This window comes from Callithrix jacchus, chromosome 13 (genome assembly GCF_049354715.1).
Source record: "Callithrix jacchus isolate 240 chromosome 13, calJac240_pri, whole genome shotgun sequence".
NCBI lineage: Eukaryota > Metazoa > Chordata > Mammalia > Primates > Cebidae > Callithrix > Callithrix jacchus.
The window spans coordinates 91,952,695-91,975,271 of NC_133514.1; the positions used below are offsets into that span (position 1 = coordinate 91,952,695).

The 22,577-nt window shown below is 53.1% G+C and overlaps 1 protein-coding gene across 33 annotated transcripts in view; it reads left to right on the top strand.

Moving 5' to 3' along the window:
* Positions 1–14,635, top strand: part of CTIF (cap binding complex dependent translation initiation factor) — a 322,513-nt gene extending 307,878 nt beyond the window's left edge. For 27 of the 33 annotated variants that reach the window (XM_078348099.1, XM_078348094.1, XM_078348100.1 and 24 more), the window contains 2 exons: positions 9,038–9,091; positions 10,803–14,635. In XM_078348099.1, the coding sequence (XP_078204225.1) occupies positions 9,038–9,091; positions 10,803–11,018 (270 nt within the window). In that variant the 3' untranslated portion in view covers positions 11,019–14,635. Of the gene's footprint in view, positions 1–560; positions 638–9,037; positions 9,092–10,802 lie in introns of all 33 variants that reach the window. The other 6 variants (XM_078348112.1, XM_078348113.1, XM_035271010.3 and 3 more) reach the window with 1 other exon arrangement.
* Positions 14,636–22,577: the final 7,942 nt, after the last annotated feature.

The window sequence follows — 22,577 nt, forward strand, 5'->3', positions numbered from 1 at the left end:
GATGGGACCCCACAGAGTGTTATAAGTAGAATTTTCGATGCCGTAAAAGACATAGGACTCAAATATAAATTTCCTCAGCAAAAATGTACTTCTATAGAAGGGTACAGCTCACAGATGGAGCAATGGTGAACGCACACCTGGACAAGGAGGGGAAGGGGTCCTTATGCCTGATGTAGGGAGCCCCTACTACTGTGTCGTTCCCTTATTGGCTAGAGTGAGACCACACAGTCTAGTCTAATTCCAACTCACTATTTTAAATGGAGCAGGGGTATGAGCCAGAGTGGCGGAGTGGGTAGTTTGGTGGGAAGGACGGTTACGGCAGGTCAGAGCAGGTAAGCAGGGGCCAAAGCAGGTGACCGGAGCAGGTGACCAAGATGGGTCAGGACGGAGCAGGGGACCAGGGGAACAGATGTGAACTACTGATTAGAACTGGTAGAAAAGATTTACTGAAACTACAAGGAAGCTAACTTTACAATAGAGAATTAAGAGAGGTAAGAGAGCTGAGCATACTGACATGCTGATGCTTTGAAGAGAAACATGGGGTTCGCTCTATCTAACAGGAGGAAGCCTGTGGAGTTGTGTCAAGGGCCTCCTGGAAGAGGCAGGCCCACGCCCTTGTCCTGCCACGGAACAGCAGGTAGGGCCCTCAGCTGTGTGCCCTGTTGGAGGGGAGGTTGAGGGAGCATCCTCCACCATTCCTTCACCCTGAAGGCTCTGAGAATCCACGCTGGAAAGCCAGCCACCCAGCAGGTCTGTGCGTGGAGGACAGGACGCGATCTGCAGCCACCAGGGCCCTTCCTGTGCTCTCTGCCTCACAGCAACTGGGAGGGACAAGTCAGACGAGAAGCTCCTTGCCTGGCTTTCCTGAGAAAGCGCAGCAGGCCGTTGGCGAGAGGGCCTCTTGCAATGTGATTTTTGGCTTCAGGCAGACTTTCCCAAACAACCCGGAGAAAGATAAGGTTGGAAGGGAGGCTCAGGTTTGAGAACCCGCCCCCAGCTCTGCCTTAGGGCCCTGGGCAGTCTGTCCCTTGCCCTGGCAGGAGCCAGGGGGTTCAGGGCAGCAGGGGCAGTGCCTCCAGGAGCTAGCCTGTGGAGAGTTCAGGCATGCCCAGGGAAGAAGGCTTGGGAAGGGGAGGACACAAAGATGGGAAAAGGGAAGAGAAAAATCAGGAAGCCTGTGGAACCACTCTGCAGGCCCAAGCATCCCCGTCCAGAGAAGTGGAGGGCACGCAGGCTGTGGGCCACAGGAGAGATGAGGAGGAGACCCTTGATCGTCAGGGCACAGCGCTCACTGTAACACCCTCCAGACCCCAGCAGACTTCCACGCAGCCTTGTCAATGTCTCCCTCTCTCCTCAGAGGAAGGCACAGCCACATTGACAGCCTCTAGGGCCTGACAGGCCTGGCTTTCTCGGAATTTTTCATATTGTTACCTTGCTCCTCCGTAAACCTCAGAACCTGGCAGGCCCCAAGCGAGGGACAAGAGCCCCCTGAGAAGCTGGTCTCGGGACAAATGGTTGCTCCAGGCACACCTCCCTCCCAGGAAGAACCACTGACGAGCAGCTCCGCTGTGTCGACCCGTGACACCTGCCTGCGGCTGCACCCCCAGCTGCCCTCTCTTCCTCCGCATCAGCTCCTAGATTCTGCCTCTTCCTTACCCAGTGCCACCACCCACTCTGTCTGGAGTTTTATTCCCACCAGATACTTACCTTCCCCCTTCCCTGTGATTGCTACCATCAATTTTTATTTTAAGGATTGTTTTTCCTGCTAAGCGCCCTGGGGAAGCATATGAGGGAAATTTACTATAAGAAAGAAATTCCAGACTAGGTGGGGTGGTTCATGCCTGTAATTTGCCCAGCATTTTAGAAGGCCAAGGTAGGAGGATCACTTGAGGTCAGGAGTTCAAGACCAACCTGGGCAACATGGTTAGACTTCGTATCTAATAAAATGTTTTTTAATTAGCTAGGCATGGTGGCACACCCCTGGTCCCAGCTACTTGGGAGGCTGAGGTGGGAAGATTGCTTAAGCCCAGGAGGTTGAGATTACAGTGAGCTATGATTGTACCACTGCACTCCAACCTGGGGGACAGAGTGAGACACTATCTTTTTTTTTTTTTTAAAGACGGGGTTTCACCATGTTGGTCAGGCTGGTCTTGAACTCCCAACCTCAGATGATCCACCCGCCTTGGCCTCCAAAGGGCTTGGATTACAGGAATGAGCCACCACACCCGGCCTGACACTATCTTAAAAAAAAAAAAAGTTCCAGCAAGACCACACAGAATTCTCCTAATCTTAGTCCCCATATTCCCTGCTGAGTAAGCATGGCTAGGCCCTTTCCCTTCAGGATGGACCTTTCCTTCCAGCCCGGTCCCAGACAGTCACGGGCCCCTCCCAGGCCCTGAAGCAGCCCCTTGCAGTTGGATGCTGGACCCCATCATGACTCTGGTAGGCTTGCTGCAGGATGAGACACACCCCTCATCTCCAACTTTTTCCAGAACCTGCTTCCTGGTCTTCATCCTGGCCTCCTGAGTCCTCTAGGTGAGGGAGACCCTTGCCTGTAGCCCAAGAAAGGCCCCCAGGCACTGGCTTGGTGAAAGCCTCCCTCAGCTCTCCTTGGGGATACGCAGACCCCTGTGCAGGAGAGGGGTCACTGCTACAGAGTAGCCCACATATAACAACTTAACCAGCCCCCTTGTGGGGGAGGTCCAGATTACTTTCGATCTTTTGCTCTAATAATAGTATAGCAACATGTATATTACAGTACCGTACAGCACAGTATAGTATAGTGCTGCAGAATAGTAGAGTACCTGTGTTGTATGACATGTGTGTGGTGATACGTGTAGCATAAATTCCTAGAAGTAATATTGCTGGGTCAGAGGGTGCGGACACGCCTGTTGTTGATGATTATCACCAAATTGCCATCTATAGAGTGATACCAGCTTGTATTTCCACAGGCACTCTATGTTTGCAGACACATCGATAATAATTCTGTGCCATGTCTCTTCTGGTGAGAGGGGTCTGGGGAGGGGTAGGCGTCCACATCCCCCTCACTGTAATCTTTTCAAGGGTGTGTGCACCAGGGTGCCTTGCCAGCAGTCTCTCTGGGTGAGCACTTCCCTTCCCTCTCACAGACTCTCAGCTGGGTGAATTTACTCCCTGGTTCCCAAAGCATGTTTCTTAGCAAATATTTTCCAACGTGTGCCAGATGCTGCGGGGAGCAGTGGACCAACATCGCCCTACCCTCGTGGAGCTTGCCTTCTAGAGCGGGGAGACAGCAATAGGCAAATAAGTACATCATGTCAGGGGCCACAGAGAGAGGTGAGCTGGGAGGGAAGTGGGCAATGGTGACTGATCCCGCTGGCTGCTCAGGGAAGACCTGTCTGCCCTAGAGACATTTGCGCAGAGCCCTGCATAGGATGAGGGAGTGAGGTCTATGGACCTGCGGTGGCCAAAAGAATTTCCGGTGACAAGTGTGCAGAGGTCCAGAGTTGGAACTGTGTGGTGGGAGAGCGTCCTGCCCCGAGGGTCCTCAGTGCCTGTCACGTGTGCTGCCCACATAATTTCCTCCCCTTGGCTGAGGAATTTCCTACCCTTGCTCTCCACCTGATCATCATTTGAGCAGTTTAAGGCCCACCTCTGCTCGCTCATCCCAAAATGATTCTTTTTCTATGTGTCTGCTGCAAACCCAGTTCTTGGGCCAGTCCTGAGCAAGTTACCAAGGCGAATGAGGTCTGGTCCCTGAAAGTGTCTCTGGCCAATCAAGCAGTCCAGCGGCCCCAGAGCCTGCACACTCATTCGGCCTGCAGCCACACCTGCTGAGGGTCCTCAGCTCCTGCTGTGGGGCCCCTAGGCTGGGTGGATGGATGCAACATGACGGGAGACGGGCAGATTAAAGCTGCACAAATGCGGATTTGGAGCCAGCAGCATAGCCAGTCCCCAGGGATGGTTGGGCATGACTTTGCCCCTCCTTCTTCACTATCTCATGCCAGAGCAAAACTTTGGCTCCAGCTCTCAGTGAATAAATGAGTATGTGTGCCCTCAAAATGCCATCTTGTACCCTCTTCTCACCCTCCACCCTTCCTTTTAAAAATGCAAAAAAGGGCCGGGAGTGGTGGCTCATGCCTGTAATCCCAGCACTTTGGGAGGCTGAGGCAGGCAGATCACCTGAGGTCAGGAGTTCAAGACCAGCCTCACCAATATGGTGAAACCCCGTCTCTACTAAAAATATAAAACTTAGCCAGGCATGGTGGTGGGTGCCTGTAGTCCCAGCTACTTGAGAGGCTGAGACAGGAGAATTGCTTGAACCAGGAGGCAGGGTTGCAGTGAGCCGAGATCATGCCACTGCACTCCAGCCTGGGCGACAGAGCGAGACTCCATCTTAAAAAAAAAAAATGCAAAAAAGAAATGTATAAGTCATGTTGACCAATAGTTCATGAATCTCACTGATGCCAAGAGCTTTGCTTGGGCTTAAAGAGCAGCAGAGATGAATTTGGCGCTGTCCCCGCCTTCAAGAAGCTAACAGTTCACCCTGGAAAATGTCTTCACTTGTGTGGACTGTGCATGGTAGGGAAGCAGGCATGCTTTGGCATGAGAAGCAGGGAGGGCGAGGGCTGGGGTGGTCAGGAAGGGTCTGAGGAGCAGCTGAGAAGTAACCCAGGCTTGAAGGATGAAGAGAGGATGGAGAGTTGGGATGGAGAGCCCCAAAGATAGAAAGTCACTCAGAGTCTAAACACCTGCCACGGAGTGCAGCCTGGCTACGGAGTGCAGATGTTTAGGGAGAAGTCATGGAAACCTGTGGCTTTAGCCAAAGAGGGGCCTGAAGTAGAAATGATTTCTCCTTGGCCCCAAGCTCTCTCCTTCTCCGTCCACTCTGGAGGCAAATGTGTGCAGGCCTGGCTCCTCTTGCCCTTTGCCCCCACTGCTGCCCTTGGCCACACTGCCACCATGCCTGGCCAGGTCCCCCAGCGTCTACCCTTCCCTCCTACAACATGCAGAATTGCCCCCTTAAGACATAAACCAGGCCAAGCATGGTGGCTCACACCTGTAATCCAATGCTTTGGGAGACCAAGGCAGGAGGATCACTTGAGGCCAGGAGTTCAAGATCAGCCTGGGCAATATAGAGAGACCCTGTCTCTACAGAAAATAAAACAAATCAGCCAGGCATGGTGGCCTGCACCTGTGGTCCCATCCATGCAGGAGGCTGAGGACAGAGGACTGCTTGAGCCCAAGACTTTGAAGTTACAGTGAGCTATGATCAAGCCACTACACTTCAACCTAGGCAACAGAGGAAGACTCCCTCTAAAATAAGAACATGAGACCCCTCATAAGGCCCCTCATGTTATTCAGAGTAAAACCCAGAGTCTTCCCCCGGCCTACAAAGCCTAATGGGCCCTGGGCCTGCTGCCTCCCAACCTCTTCTCCTAAGTCTCTCCCACGTGCTCCTCACCCTGATACTGGTCCCCTCCATGGGCCACGGGCCCACCCACCCTGAGCCTTCCCCCCCAGACCATACTAACTGGGCTTCCTGGCCTGGCTCCCTGACACCCCTGGCCACTACACTGTATTCCTCAAACCGTTACCCAACATCACTTTAAAAAAAAAAAAAAATTATCATTTGGGGCTGGGCGCAGTGACTCAAGCCTGTAATCCCAGCACTTTGGAAGGCCGAGGTGGGCGGATCACGAGGTCGAAGGATCGAGACCAGCCTGGCTAACACAATGAAACCCCATCTCTACTAAAAATACAAAAAAATTAGCCAGCCATGATGGTGCATGTCTGTAATCCCAGCTACTCGGGAGGCTGAGGCAGCAAAATCACTTGAACCCGGGAGGCAGAGGTTGCAGTGAGCCATGATCGCGCCACTGCACTTAAGCCTGGCAACAGAACGAGACTCTGTCTCAAAAAAAAAAAATGTATCATTAATAATATTTTTGATGGATAGGTCATAATTGTGTACATTGCTGCAGTACGATTCGGTGTTTTGATCTGTGTCTGCAATGTGGAGCGATTCAAGCACGCTCATGGACAAACTCAGCACCTCACCAGTGCCGTTTATACACAGCGCTTACGCCATCTGATAGAGGTGTTTATTGGTTTGTTTTCTGCATCTCCACTCCCTGGAGTAGGGCATGGTCTGCCTTGCTCTCTGCAGTAAATGGTGCTGACCTGGTGCAGGTGCTTGTGACTTTGTCTCTTTTCTTTTTTGGGGGGGTGCGGGTAGATCTGTGCCGCTTTCAACATGCCACCTTAGCATCTCTCTACAGTGCGATCAAGGAGCTCTGGTGCCTCGTGCAGGACTATGTTGGGATCAGGAGACCCAGTCTGTAGTTTGATTGATCTCTACTGACTTTGAGGTTATGGAAATTGTAGGAAGGTCGTTCTTATGGTTTATATAGCATGTAGTATTTTTTCATTCATCCCACATTCCACTCAATATTCGAGTACCTACTAGACATAGTTCTAGGATTTCTGTAGATGAAATGTGCCAAAATGCTTCTCCATGAAAGCAGTGGGTCGCATTGGCATGAATTGAGTTAGATATTGGTTACTGGGCTTCCTTGAGTCGTGGGTTAGGAGTTAACTGTGGTCTGACCTGGATCCCCGTTTGAGCCCAAGACGGAAGAAGACAGACCACGCCCTGCTCCGGCGGGGGTGGGGTGGTGATGCTGTCAAGTTGGCCAGTGAAAAAACCGTCTCTGCATCTAACATTTCAAAAGCGGGACAGTAGCATGAGGTATGGCATGCTAGGAAGATCACTCTGGCCAGTTGTGTACAAGATAGATTACAGGGAAAGGAAGTGGGAACCAAGATGATGAATCAGGAAGCAGGACAAGCCCCCATGAGGGAAGCAACAAAATCTCAGCTTTGAGTAAGGCCGGGTACCTGGAAGGGTGGAACTAAAATGTCCTGGAGACATTTTAGAGGAAAACTACCAGAACCTGGTACCTCCTTGGTTATGGATGGTGAGGGGAGAGCAAAATGCCTGATGTTTTGAGCTGGAGGTAACAGGGAGCTGCTCTGAGGGAAAGATGAGAAAGCCATAGTGTCATCCAGAAAGAGAAGCGCAACAAGTGTAGGAAGGTCCGTCCAGGCAAGCTAGATGTGGGGTCCCTGAGAGTCGTGATGATCAACATGGCAGGAGGGGATGGCATTGAGAAGAGCAGAAGCCGGACGACAACTACTCGGGGAGGAAGATATTAGAGGAACTACTGTTTTGCGAACTAGGAGGAAAGGCATTTGCCAGCAAAGGGGTCCATGGAAGGACTGGTCAGTGGGGCTTGGTGAGCTTCTCAGAAGCCATGCTCAGAGAGGGTTTCAAGCACTTGGTGTCAGCACAGCAGTGCTGCCGGGGGTTCAAGAGAGAATGAATAAGGCTGGTTGCAGTGGCTCACACCTATAATCCCAGCACTTTGGGAGGCCGAGGCGGCCAGATCACCTGAGGATAGGAGTTTGAGACCAGCCTGATCAACATAGAGAAACCCCATCTCCACTAAATAATATGAAATTAGTCGGGTGTGGTGGCACATGCCTGTAATCCCAGCTATGCAGGATGCTTAGGGAGGAGAATCTCTTGAACCAGGAGGTAGAGATTGCAGTGAGCCGAGATCACGCCATTCCACTCTAGCCTGGGCAACAAGAGTGAAACTCCATTTCAAAAAAATAGTTGGGGGTGGAGAATGAATCAGAAAACTGGGACTATGCGTTGGTGAGGCTGTAGAGAAACCAGAACCCTCATGCATCGCTGGTGAGAGTGTAAAATGGTGTAGCCATTGTGGAAAACACTCTTGCAGTTACTCAAAAAGCTGCACATAGAGGTACCACACAACCCAGCAGTTCTATTCCTACATAATATCCAGGAGAATTGAACACATGCATCCAGGCAAAACCTGGTACATGAAGGTTCATAGCAGCACTATTCCTAATAGCTAAAAGGTAAAAATGTCTATTAACAGATGAATGAATAAGCAAAATGTGACCGATCCATACAATGGAATATTAGCAACAAAAAGGAATGAAGTACTGGTACACGCTACAACATGAAGGAACCCTGGAAACATTAAGTGAAAGAAGTCAATCACAAAAGCCACAAATTGTGTGATTCCATTTGTATGAAATGGCCAGCACGGCGACTCCATAGAGACATGGAATGGGGGGAGTGGCCAGGGGCTGGAGTGAAGAGGGAGCAGGGAATGGCTGCTAATGAGTTTGGGTTTGTTAAGTTTCTTCAGAACTTAAACAGTGCTGATGGTCACACCATTCTGGGACTATCCTAAAGAGCACTGAATTATATACTTTAAAATGGTGGATTTTGTGTTATGTGAACGATATCTCAACTTAAAAGAGACAGATTTGTGTTATGTGAACGGTATCTCAATGTAAAAGAGGCAGATTGAAAGAATGAGCCAGGCAGGTCGGGGGAGGCATGCACTGTGGCATGGCCAGACTCAGCTCTGAGCAGCCCAGCCGTGGCCATAGTTAGAAGGCAACTCCAGCCACTGAGTAAATCCACAGTTTGAAAGTCTGCAGCGCTGGGCCAGTGGAGAAGAGGACTTTGATTCCTGGACCTCCTCCTATGGCCAGGGCCCAGGGGTGCCTGAGTCAATGGCTGAGGCTCTTCACCCATAGAGGAGTTACCAATTATAGGTCTCTAAGCTAATCTCATTTCCCCGAGGACTTTTGCTGACCAGTTGTTAACAGGGGATGATCCCAGCGCACTCACTGCTGAGGCTTGCTTTCTCTTCAATGGCCTCCTGAATCACAGTGTTCAGACCTGGCCCAGGAGCTCCACATGGCACTATCACACTGACCTCCAGCTGCTCAAACCCTGACAAGGAAGTTACTGCCAGCCCGTGCAACTTGCTTTCTGCTCTCTGACTTTCGTGGGCTCAAACTCCAGCCTGAACCTTGGAGACTGTTTCAAGCTGCATCAGGACTGGGTCTGCAGGGAAGAGGGCAGGGTGGCCCCGGGGGTGCAGGGAGCTACAGGGGCTAGTAGCGGGTTATCTCCTTCAGTGGCATTCTCTGCCCCTCTCTTCCACAGCTCTTGCAATCTCAGGATGTGAAGGAGGATGCTGTCCTGTGCTGCTCTATGGAGGTAAGCGGTGGGGCTTCAACGTCCCCAACCTCAGAGCCGGTGCGTCTCTCATGCCTTAATAGTTCTAGTGGCACAGGGTTGTTGGAGGCATTTACAAGTCCAGGGGAAGGTGAAGGGATGGCTTCAGGAATGGGCACAGACTTTCTGCATTCAGAATTATCCACCCCAAGCCAGAGTGAATGCAGATGGTGAGAGCAGCTCACCCTGACTGAAGGGGAGAGAAGTGATTCCCTAGACAGAGGGGAGGCATTGCCTGCTTCCCCAAGTGATCTTACCCCCAACACCACCTGCGCCCCAGCTCGGGCATGCCACACAAATGACTTAAGAAGCTCCTGATGACCCCTACTCCAAATATCTCCCTTTGCTTTGCTAATGCTTGGCAACCCGGTGCTGGCACAGCCCACCCAAAAGCACCCCTCTTGAGAGGTGCCACTCCTGCCCCTAAGATATGACCCCTTCTCATGAAAACGCCTCCTCTGGACTCTTACTTCAAAGCCTGACTTTGGCCCAGTCCCTGGGCAGATCTTTGCCCTCTGCGGATGGTGCAGTGTCACTCAGAGTAATGGGTTGCAAGCAGGAGAGGGGCTTCCAGACAAGGACCTGGGCCTGTCAGCTGTCATGAGCACACTCAGGTGGCTTCTGCTTGGCTGCAAAAGCCTCAACTAAGGAGCTCAGAGGCCAGAAGCTCTGGGAGCCTTGAGTCTATGGGACTCAGTTCTTTTGTTGGGCTCCAGCTGGGTATTCTACAAGGGGATTGGGAGAGATTAGGGAGGGGAAAGCATGGTCCTTGCCCTCAGGCAGCTTCCAGTCTGGTTAGGAATAGCTCTCACACAGACAGTGGGTAGAATAAGTGTGAGAACAGAGACAACCCTGAAAAGTCAGGGGAGAGAGGTCAGGGAGGGCTCAGGGGGTCAAGGGAGGCTTTGTGAAGGAGGCAGAGCCTAGAAAAATGGATGGGACAAGGATGGGGACAGAGATGGAGACTGAGATTCTATGGAGAGGGCTTGGGGGGCACTGGCCAGGGGTGTGCTGGTCCAGGAAGAGGGGCTCTTTCTTCCCAGTGAGCTTTTCAAGATTATCTAGGGCTCTCCTGATGGCCTCTGGCTGGCCTTCCCCACTTTGTATTTCTGTCCCCCACTTCCTGTCACAAGCATGGGCAGAGGAACTGGGAAGTGGGATCAGGGTCAAGAGAAAAGGAGAGAGAAAAGGAGACATCATCCCTCCTCTCAAGTTCCAATGGACACATTTAATAATGACTAAGCTCATTTCCAGAGAGATGCCCCCAGCAAGTTAAAATGACCGCAGGGCCTCCTGATCACCAGGGGGCACAGATCTCGGAGCCATTTTAGGGTATAGGTGTAATCAGAGAAGGCTTTCTGGAAGAAGAGAGGCTCTTGGGTAAAAGGGACAAGAGACATTTCCTGGTGACAGCTCTTTCAGTCCTGAGCAATAGGCAAATTCTGGTCCCTCTAGTTCCTGCTGGCAGATTGGTCAGTAAGTGTGGGATCTCACCCTTGGCTACTCCACCTTCCACTCTCCCCATCCTCCTCCCAGCCATGGCACAGGGGCCTAGGTCTGCATCTCCCTGCAACAATCTAGCTATGAGACAGCCCAGCTACTTCCTGTCCCTGTCCCCAGCCCACCTAATCAGGGTGGCCAATGGGTCATTGCGGGGCCAGAGTCCATACTAACCCCACATCTCTGCCCGCAGCTGCAGAGTACAGGCCGGCTGCTGGAGGAACAGCTGCCTGAGATGATGACAGAGCTCCTGGCCAGCGCGCGGGACAAGATGCTGTGCCCCTCGGAGTCCATGCTGACCCGGTCACTGCTCCTAGAGGTCATCGAGCTCCACGCTAACAGCTGGAACCCCCTGACACCCCCCATCACGCAGTACTACAACAGAACCATCCAGAAACTGACAGCCTGACAGCCAGGGGGCCTGGAGGGTGGCCCATGGGCAGCTGGGGCCCTAGTGCACAGGGCCAGATGGACAGGCGGGAGGACAGGGGTGGCCCTGGCGGGAGGAAGAAATGGGAGGAGGGCAGGCAGAGTCGGTGGCCAGTCTGGAGCCAGACGGGGAAGGGAGCAAATCCCTGAAAGGAGTGCCCCCACCAGCCCCCCAGCCCGAGCATGCAAGCTCACACCAATAAGGGAAGCATGTTTCTTTTTCCTGGTGGCCCTGGCCCTTCCCTTCCTCACTCCCGCCTCTCCCCTCCCCATCAGACCCATCCCCCACAGAGCTTTGTGCGAGGGATCTCATCTCTGTGACTCCTCAGAGACCTTGGCAGCCTCGCACGCTGGGGCACCGCTTGGGTCAGAAAGGACCTCGGAAGGCTGAAAAAGTGGGTCGGAGACGGGCTCGCATTGTTCCCGCATGCTGTCAGCCGCAGTCGCCAACTGGCAGCAGGCGACGTGTAGCAGATGTCCGGGAGGACAAAGGCAGGCACGGTCCCCACCAGCCGCCTGTAATTGACGGCCTTTGTCAGCCACAGCAGAGCTGGCGCTCCACCTCCCACCTCCGAGTCCTCCTCACTGCAGCCCCCCAGCCTCGGGCCTAGGGGGTCAGGCGCAGGGGGGAGATGGAGTTTGCGGTTCCACTTGCACTCTTTTGTTTATTGTGTTTTATTTTTCAAAAGTCGGTTGCTTTGAAGTCTCTTCTGTCAATGAAAATGCCCTCGATGTGATCACACAGTCAGTACCGTTGAGGACCCCCGGATTAGCGGGAGATCAAACCCGGCCCCCTCTGGAAGGATTCTAGCCACAGACAGCTTGCCAGTAGCCAATTAGGGTAATTGGAAACTTCTGCCCTGGCGGGGGTCCCCGCTGGAATCCTGTGTTCCTCGCCACTGGCCTCCAGCGCCTCTGTTTTCTCAAAGGGCTGATATTGTCACCACTGGGACCAAGTTAAACCTGGTCCTGGCCCCAGGGGCCCCGTGGCAAACAGGACACAGAATGAGACTGGCAAATTAAAACCAAAATTCTAGATGATGTCTCATGCTCCACACACAGATCTTACTGGGGAAGAGAGCCGGGGTGGGGGCTCCCCAGGAATCAACTTTAGCTAATGGGCTGTGTCCCACTGCCCCAGCTCATCCCTCACAGGATCCAGCAGTCCAGACCTCCCCCAGCTCTTGAGAAAGGGGCGAATTCATTGAGTCATGAGAGGGACAGTCAGGTGACCAGCGGGGCTGCCAGATGGAGCTTCCCAGGCGGGAAACAAGTCCTGGGGTTTCTTGGCAGGCCCTGGCGGTGGGGAGCAGGCCCTGTGGTGGTGGCTGGAGAGGAAGGTGCAGGTGGAACAGGCGTCCACATAGCCCCATCTCTGGGGGCTGAAGCACACACTTTGATAAGCCCCCCAGAAATGACGTCAGATCCCAGCCGCTTCCTTATTTGTTCTTTTATTGAGGCCAGGCTGGCCCTGGGACACATGGGAGGCCCTTTTTGGTCCACATGAGACTGGCCGGGAGGTGATGGGCAGGGAAGTTTCTTGTGATTCTGAGTCTGAGAGTGGTGAGTGGGGAGAGGTTTCCCTGTTTCTCTTTGGCTTTCCCTGAAGCTACAACCTGCCCTCTGGTCCCCGGGTTGGAGCCTGTGCCCATCTCCAAAAAGAGCCTGTTGGCAACAAGGTGTCAGGGCATAAGTTTACCTGAAACAGGTCGGGCATCTCTGCCAAGAAACCCACGCCACCTCTGGTCCCTGGCCCCTGGCCCCTGACCCCCGCCTTCTTCCTGTCCCCACGGTTTCTTCCCAAACTTTCTCAAGCTCCTCCTCAGTGCCCTTTCTCCTCAGCCCAGCCTGGGGACACAGATGCCCCACGGGTAGGAGGCCTTGGGGGAGGAGCTGGATGGCTGTGGAGCTGATGGGGCAGGCACGGGGCGACCTTGCTCTCTGGCCAGGCAGCCTGCACCTGTGCTTCAGCAGCCCCTGCTTCCCTGAAGCGTGTGGAGTGTGTGTGTCCGCTAGGAGGAAGCAGAGACCCCGAGGAGAGGAGAGACCTGGGAGTGGGGGCTCAGGTGAGGGAGGAGGCAGGGAAGTGATGTTCCTAGACCTGCCGGTGAGCCCAGAGCAAGCTTCATGCAGGACGATCAGAAACACTGCGTGGTGGGGGCTATGCTGTGGGTGCCGAGGGGCCTGATACTCCTTCCTCCCAATGGGCTCCTTGGTGGCCTTGCCGCAGGGGCAGCTCCCCTTGGCTGTTAGGACCAGTGTGTGAAGAAGTGAAATATAAATATGTATACATATATAAATATATTTTTAATTACGTGTCGTGTCACGGTGGCTCCAGACGTACTGTTTGCCTAGTTTATTCCACTGCTTGAAAGCGCTTCCTGGCCAATTTGAACAACACTTTAAGCTGTTTTTCTAAATGCAGGTTGCTGCTACTTTGTCGGACATGGAAGGAAAATGTTAAGACTAATTTTTTTTTAAGAAACAACAGTCAAGCCTAAAATGTGAGACCCTGAGGCAGCTTCCCAAGGGAGACTACTCAGACAGGAACCACAGTACGGAAGTGGGTGCCCCACAGACCCCTCATCCTCCCCAGGCCCTATCCCCGCTCTGCGGCGTGAGGGAGGCCACATCCGAGTTGACCTCCGAATGTATGTGATGGGAGGCAGAGCTGGAGATTGCATTTCTAAGGCTTGCGCTGTTTTTCCCTTGCCCGCGGTTCCTGGTGCATGGAAGAGGCGGTCCAGCCATCTGATGTTGATCCTGTCTCGGTCTCCCCCCTGCCTGTCAGGATGAGTTAGTCATTGTTTTTCTCCGAGGCGGCCTGCTTGCCACAGCCCTGCCCCCCTCGGCCTGGTGGCTTTGCCGAAGCTCTGGGACCGCAGCCCCCGTGAGGCTCCCAACCTCTCCCGGACTCGGAGGAGGCCGGGAGCCCTGCCACCCTCCATGGGAGCGTGCGCCCTCAAACCCCGTTGTCTGTTCGTCTTTCCTTGACCAGTCTGTAAACCTTCACTGTTTGGGGATCGTCCTGTCCATCCATGTAAATGTAAATGTTGGCCGAGTCGGTATTTATTCTGATTTTTATTTTATTCTATTTTATTTTCTCTGGGGGATGAGGGTGGGGGGTGTGGGAACTGTACCATGGATCAGGCCTGGGCAGCTGTAGGGGCGGGGGCCCAGACAGCCAGGCAGCCACCAGAGCAGCCCCATGGGGTCCCCCAGACGCAGGCCTCCAAGAAACCAAGTCCCAATCTGTTTTCTGGCATCAAACACCGGCTGGTGTTCCTTGTCAGACAGACTCTCAGGCCTGTGCCGGGCACGGTGTTGGGAAACCACTGGCTGGGCCTCTGAGGACACAGATCAGGAGAAAGAGAGCTTTCCTCTGCTGGGAACCCTGGCACGAAGGGCTGGCCACCTCCTTGAGCCGATTGGGAGCCTGGCGACAGGACCTACCTCCACGGAGCAGGGCCTGGGGCTTCCCGCCAAAGCTGCCACGGAACCCCCTCGCGCGACCACCCTCCCCCCATCGATATGTTCTGCTTTCCAGCTGAACCCAAACTACAAGTGGGTTTAAACAAATAAACACCAAAAACAAAATGCCCTGAGTCTGTGCTCTTTGTGTGTGCAGCAAAAGAAATCTTTTTCCCAGGCTCATGTGCCTCAGCTGTACTAGCAGGGGCTCCAGGAGCTGGCCCCGGAGATGGGCTGGGGAGAAGAGTCCCCACAGAGTGGCTGCTGGTGAGAGCAGGGGCAGGGTCTGGAGCCTTAGCCAGCAGTTGGTCCAGGAGCTGTGGGTGAAGGAGACTTATGTCCCCAGAAACTGGGAACTATGGCCTATCAAAAGTGGTAGAATGAAGCCAGTCCTGGAGACAATGGCTTTTGCACTAAAGGTTTGATTTAACTCCCCCACCCCACCCCACCAAACCTACCCCTTCCCTGGAAATGTCACTGTGGCATTTGGCAGTGAGTCATTTCAAGAGGGCTGAGATTTGGGCCCAGCGGCTTCCAAAAATCAACAGCGAGTGGCTGTCCAGTCCCAGTTGGTCAAATGACTCTTTCATCCAAGAGTCCCCAAAGGGCCCAGCGATTTCTTTTCCTGTGATGACACGCCCCTGGCTTTGCACAATCCTGCCCATGAAGGCACTGGGGACGCTGCTTCCTGGTAACGCTCTGCTCTCCTTGGGGATTCTTTCTGGCTAGACCTTGCCAGTCCTTTAGCTCCTTGGGGGCGTCGCACCAGAGTACCAACCCCCTTTGGCCTCCCCTGGCCTGGCGCTGATGGCGGCCAGAACCTTCCAGGAGCCCGGTGAAGGCTTGTTGAGATTCAGACATTGGACTTCACTGAGTCACACACTCACTGTGACACTGACAGGGAGAGCCAGAAGTCCACAGATTGGGTAGAGAGAGACACCGTCCGAATTAAACAATTGAGGTATTTGGCGAGCCGATCTTTTTTTTTCTGAGACAGAGTCCTGCTCTGTCACCCAGGCTGGAGTGCAGTGATGTGATCTCAGCTCTGTGCAACCCCGCTCCTGGATTCAATGATCGTCCTGCGTCAGCCTCCCAAGTAGCAGGGATCACAGGCACCTGTTACCACGCCAGGCTAATTTTTGTATTTTTAGTACAGGGTTTTGCCATGTTGGCCAGGCTGATGTCGAACTCCTGACCTCAAGTGATCCACCTTCCTCAGCCTTTCAGAGTGCTGCCATTACAGGCATAAGCCACCATGCCCAGCCCAAATTTATTTGTATAAAAATGTAAAGCAGTAGAAGCAGACATCGGAGGTCAAAATGAAAGGTAGCAAGACGGTGAGGAACGGGAAGCCTTATCAAACACTGCAAAAGAGAGATTTTCCTGCATGGTTTAGTCCTGCTACCAGAAGGCTCTAAGTTACTGAACACTATGAGATACAGCATCCAAATAATAAATGTTTCAATCCTGATTTCACCACCATCTTTCTGCTGGTAGACATTCTCTTGTCATTTTAGAGTGGCTTACGTTTGTACTGGGATGCTCACAGCACAATTTATAAGGGCCTTTTAAGGACCAAGGCAAAGATAACAGAAAAATAAAGGCTTGAGCAATTGAAATGGGAAAGCAGTGGTCATGCCTTAGTATTAATGGCCTCTCTCATTCCCGCAGTTCCACAGCAGCTTCCTTCCGCAGTCTCAGTTGGTCCCATGAATAGGCAGACGAGTGTTTTCAATTTCCATTTTATAGACGAGCCAAAGGCAGGTCACCAGAAGAGCCAGGGTGAGGGTGAGCCCAGAAAGTGAGCAGGTCCTTCAGACTCCTCATCCCTGCAGCACCCCAAGGAGACCACCAGTCACACCAGCCAGACAGAAGGAGCAGCCAGCTGCCCCTGGGACTCGGCAGGCTTTGGGCAGGCCACATGGGCTTCCCGCTTCGTCAGTGGAAACCAAGACCGTGATGAAATACCTCAGATCAGGAGATTTAAGTGGAGTGGGCAGAAGGAGTGATGGTGTAGAGTTTGGTGTTCTTCTATAAAATGACCCATTATTATATGCCCAGCATGTGTTGCTGGATCCCAGTTTTCTCCAGGCTGGTGAAGGGGACACTGATAGGGAGACATACAAGTATCAGGGTCAATTCCCAAATTGCCTGGGAACTTTTTCAAATACATGCTAAAACAGGACACACATACACATCAATATTTTCAGACTTCGAGCCTTAGGGAGCCCTTCTTCTTCCTGGTACATGTATGCTGTGCCTTCGATGGGTGCAATAGACAAGATGCTTGAGAGCTGCCATCCGCCACTCCTGGAACACAGTGCGATGGCAGCTACGGAGAGCTGTCATAAGCAGTGCAGAATTACTGTCTAGGGCAGCAGGCCACACTGCTGTGCTCTTCTGTAGTCTTGGGGTCTGCCATCTTGGCTGAAACAATGCCAGCTGGCACATCTGCAACATGGGGGCTCTGGCAAGTTGCTTGAATATGGAACAGAATCCATAGCATGGACCAGGGTTGCATTCTCACTCCTATGGGCCTTAGATACTTTTGCCTCCATAGGCCCCTTCTTCCATTGGAAAAAAAAGGAAATGTTAGGACTACATTGATAATAAAGACAAATATATTATTCTATTAAAACATTTTCTCCCATCTAGTAGTTCTTTTTTTATTTTGTTTTTTTTGTTTGTTTGTTTGTTTGTTTGTTTTTTGTTTTGTAGAGACAGGGTTTCGCCATGTTGGCCAGGCTGGTCTCAAACTCCTGACCTCAGGTAATCCACCCACTTCAGCCTCCCAAAGTACTGAAATTACAGGTGTAAACCACCATGCCCAGCCATAATTTTTGTATATTTAGTAGAGATGGGGTTTCACATGTTGGTCAGGCTGGTCTCAAACTCCTGACCTTGTGATATGCCCACCTCGGCCTCCCAAAAGGCTGGGATTACAGGCATGAGCCACCACACTTGGCCTCGTTTTAACTCTGATTTCAAAAGAAATTAAAACATCTTGTGGGCCCCTAAAAAACATTTTGTGGGCTCCTGTCTTAGTCCATTCAGGCACCTAGAACAAAGTAACATAGACTGGGTGGCTTATAAACAACAGGCATTTATTTCTCAAAGTACTGTAAGTTGCAAGTCCCAAATCAGGGTGCCAGCATAGGGTCTGGCGAGGGCCTGCTTCCCAGTGGCAGACTGCTAACTTACTGTATCTTCATGGCAGAAAGAGAGCAAAAGAGTTCACTGGGGTCTCTTTTATAAGGGCACTAATCCCATCCATAAGGGCTCCATCCCTATGACCGTCTCACCTCCCAAAGGCACCTCCTAATATCATATTGGGAATTAGGATTTCAACATATGAATTTAGCAGGACACAAAAACATTCCGTCCATAGCTGCACCCTTGTGTTGTCCACCTAGGTGTCAACTGAACTGGGAGTCCCACCTTTCTCTGCTGCCCACCTGATCTCTGGGTGACTCAGGGCTGGGGAGGGGGAGTGATTCAAAAGCAGTCTTCCAAGGAAGCAGTTGGCCCATGCTGGGAGCAGATGCAGTAGCTGCCTCTGCCCTGGACTGGCTGCCAGCCAGACAGCTCCGAGCGCCAGCCAGAGCAGCTGTGTTTGCCGTGCTAAGGAGACTGGCCTCGGAGAGCCCGATTCATCACACACACAGCACTTTCTCCCCTTTGCAGCCCTTTCACACACATTATCTGGTTACAGTTTCTCCAGAGCCCTGTGAAGGAAATAAATACAATTCTTATACCCATTTCAAACCTGGACAAACTGAGGCTTACAGAGCCATCCCATAGGTTTGAATGGGGCTTTATAGTCTTTAAATATATGATTATGTTTGATCCTTACAGCAGCCCTGCCAAGTGACATGTTTTTGACGCTATTGTAAAGAAGGAAAACAGACTCAGAGAAGCAGAATGACAATGGCATGTCATGGGACCTGTAGGCACAAAGACCAGATCTTGAATTGCTGCCTTCTTAGTCCTGAGATGGGACTGGTAGGTGGGCATGGGCACCAGGCTGAGGACCCAGGCCACCTTTGTGCCTGAGTCCTCTGATCCAGGCCCATGGAATGCAGGTCTGTGCTTCCTGCCCAGTGTCCCACAATTCTAATTGGTCTCCATCTTCAGCCTCCCCATTCACTGGGCATCCCCTGTGCTCCCAAGCAGAGTCCTGAGTCTCCTGTAACCCACTCAAGCATCCATTCCATGGGTAGGATCGGTCCCAGGTGACAGACAAAGTCTGACAATATAGCCAGGCCAGCCACAGTGGCTCAAGCCTATAATCCCAGCACTTTGTGAAGCTGAGGCAGGAGGATCACTTGAGCCCAGGAGTTCAAGACCAACCTGAGCAACATGACAAGTTAAAAAATATATATTTTTTAACCAACTGGTTGTGATGGTACGCACCTGTAGTCCCAGCTACTCAGGGGGCCGAGGCAGGAGGATCACTAGAGACCAGGAAATCAAGGCTGCTGTGAACTGTGATCACACCACTGTACACCTCAAGGCTGGATGACAGAGCAAGACCTGTCTCTAAAAAACTAATAAATAATATGGCCAGGAGGCCGGATGCGGTGGCTCATACTTGTAATCCCAGCATTTTGGGAGGCCAAGGCAGGTAGATTACTTGAGGTCAGGAGTTCGAGACCAGTCTGATTAATATGGTGAAACCCCGCCTCTACAAAAATACAAAAAAAATTAGCCAGGCGTGGTGGTGCACACCTGTAATCCCAGCTACTCGGGAGGCTGAGACAGGAAAATTGCTTGAACCCAGGAGGCAGAGGTTGCAGTGAGCCAAGATCGTGTCATTACACTCCAGCCTGGGTGACAATAATAATAATAAGGCCAGGATCCCACAGTGGACCTGAAGCAGAGATGGTTCAAGGGTGATTCTGTGTCTCTGAGTCTCATCACCTGTACCCACATCTTTCAAGTGAACCCCCACTTGGATCCCGCCTTGTGCTTGGGAGGTACTGTAAGGAAATAAGCAAAGGAGACGATGCCTTAACCTTGGTGTGGTCAGTCTCCTGGGAGCTGGAATTCCCAGACAGCAGACAACCCATCACAGGCCTGACCCAAACCTGGGTGAGTCCTGGTGCAGGGTCCCTGCCTGTGGCATCTGCTGTGCTACAGAGAGCCAAAAACTGGCCCAGGCCTTCCCATGGGGACCATGCAGGGCTTGACTAAGCCTCACTTTCCAGCCCCAGAGAGGAAGGACCACCATTCCCCTCCCTTCCCAGAACAAACCAGGTGAAACCCAAATGCCCACCGAGGTCTAAAGAGGAAAACTTCCAGTGGGAACCGAGACAGGCTCGCAAGGTGAAGAGAGACTTAATTGCATTTCCTACCGATAACAACAGTTTGATTAAAGTTAGGTGACAAGTCCCTTTTAAAGGCATTTGTATGCATACACAGACCCTTGCAACTCTGCACACTCTGAATCTCACTTTTTGTGGTTTAGAATGTTTCAGCACTCCGTGGAGAGCTCTGCAGCCAGCAGTCACACCTACAGAGTTTCATATCCAAGTAAATGCTGTGTCAGCCTGAGTAACCACCAGTGTGATTCTGTGTCATTTGGGGGCAAATGTTGACGTTTCTTGGGTAAGTGAAAGATTGTGCAGAGAGCTTCTGGAAGACCATCCTTAAGAGCTGAACTGAAGGGCCACAGTTTCCTTCTCCCTGTGTTGGAGACAGGTCCCTAATAGCCGTCTCTGTTCCATGGGACTCCGTGTGTCCTGGGAGTCTGGAAGCCTTTTTCTGCCCCATTCCTGACACCATGCCACCCGCCCATCAGACACAAGGCACCTGGCCCACTCCGGTACCTCCATTTCCCAGAAATGTGCAGGAGCTCAGGTCAGGGCTCTTGACTCTCCTGCTGACCCAGCAGAACATACAAGGACACGAAGGCACCTCAAAGGCAAACAAAACGAGTGGGAGGGAGGCTCACGGCCCAGCCGCGTCATCAGCCACGTCCTGTTCAGCCAGGGCCAGGCTCAGCCGGGTGCGACCAGCTGAGAGGAAAAGGAGAAGTGCTGAGGCCGAGCAGGTGGGCGGCGACAGTAACTCGTGAGGTGCATCACAGGGAGGAAAGGGGGCTCAGGGTTCATATCACCTCACTACTGACTAACAAGCCCCAAACCTCAGAACCGCAGCACAGAGGTTCAGTGTTCCTGATCACAGGTCTGCAATGGGCTGGCTCAGATCCACATCAAGGCCTCCCTTTCTGGTGAGAGGAGGCAGAGCTCAGCATGAACTGAGTCACAGCAGTTAGGAGGCATGTGCCTTTGTCTAGTGCCACCTCTTCCAGGAAGCTCTTGCTGGCTGCTCCCCCAGGCGGGGTTACGGGTCTCCACTCTGGGCTCACACAGCTGCCAGGAACGTTCTGTCACAGTCCTACCCTGGGCATGGCCATTGGTGTGTAGGTAGCAGATGCCTGCTGAGGATGAGTGTGACCTCGTCCCCTCTGTCTCCCCAGCACTGAGCCAGGGCCTGGCCCCAGCAGGTGCCCCATAAGCTCGTGGGGGATGAAGGGTGTCCTCCAGCTACTAAGAGACTGAGGGGCTTGGGGAGGGAAGAGCCACTGTACTTGGAGCCAGGTACTCCAGGTGGGGCACCCAGGGCAGGGAGGAACGGAGGTGGGGCACGGGGCAGGACCTTCCAGTGGGGAGGGCTGGGGATCCTCAGGGGCCTGAGGTCTCACTGTCCAGAGAGGACTGGAGGCAGGGTGGAGTGCTCTGTGGTCATGGGTACCAGGGCACAGGCACCTTAGTGCCAATTAGGAGGTGCCCTTCCTCCCTCTGGGTGTCCAGCCCTGCCCCAGGACCCGGGGAGCTGCCTCAGATCCACAGCTGGGCACCCTTGTGTAGGACACAACCTGGGCACTGCATGTGGGACTCTCTGGCGTGCCCTGTGGCTGTGTGGTGTGGGGCGTGGGGTGTGCTATATAATACACACGTGAAGGGAGCAGGGGGTATGGTTGGAGAGGGTTGTGTTGTGTGTACGTGGTTTGAGAATGGAGAATTAGCGTGGTGTGTGTGTGGTGTGTATGTGTGGGTGTATGTGATGTGGGGTGTGTGAATTTCTGAGGCACTTTGCAAGCCTCCCGGGCTGGGTGGCCTCTGCACAGGCAGAGATGGGAGGCTGAGCTGGGAGGGCACCTAGAGCCAGACACAGGTGTCTTGGTGGCTGAGCCTTCGCCTGCTTCTGGCAGTGGGGGCTGACACGGGGTCTGCAATGGCAGAGGACGGGCTGGAGGTCCCCAGCAGGCAGTCAGGCACAGCTGGTCTCTGCTTACAATGGCCCTTCCTTCCACAACTCCCGCCTATCCCTTAGTTAGGTAGGAAAGGTCTGGACAGACTGGGCGGAGGAACATATTCCCAGGGGGAGGGGTCAAGCGATGCCCTCAGCCTGAGGCACCTGGTCGGAGGCTCAGAAGAAGAGATCCGGGGGGCAGGCCGGGCCCATGTGAGGACGATGTTCTGGAAACTGAAGCCACCCAACCGTGGAGGAGGCCGCCTCCCAAGGGAGCAAAGCCCCACACCCTGTGCCCTTGACAAGTTCCAGACACACTGCGGCCCCCTCAGCAATGGAGTTGGACGAATCTCCCCTCTACGGTGCAGGGCGTGGGTCAGAACACGACCCCACAGACCCCTCACCCTCCCGGGTTCTAAAGAGGCAGTGGGGACCCCGGGGCCGCCTCCTTCCGGCAACTGCACCTGCAGCCCCTCCCGGGAAGTTCCTCCATCGCTTTCCCCAGTGGCCCCTCTGAATATTCCAGGATACCCAATGTGGAAGGCGGCTTAAAGCCACCCTCCCATTTTACAGATGAGGACACCGAGGCCCTACAAGGAAGGGACTCACCCAAGATCACGAAAGTACAGCTAACACGAGGGGCATGCCTCAGACCAGGCACCCACCTAACCGCCCTCATCTCCCACCACGCCCAAGTCGGGACCTCCATCATGTGCCGGGAGGACTCAGCCTGGGATTGAGAGAGACTGACATGGCCCAAGGTCACAGCACTAGAAAGAGGGCAGGATTCTCACAGGGTCCCCTCTGCTGC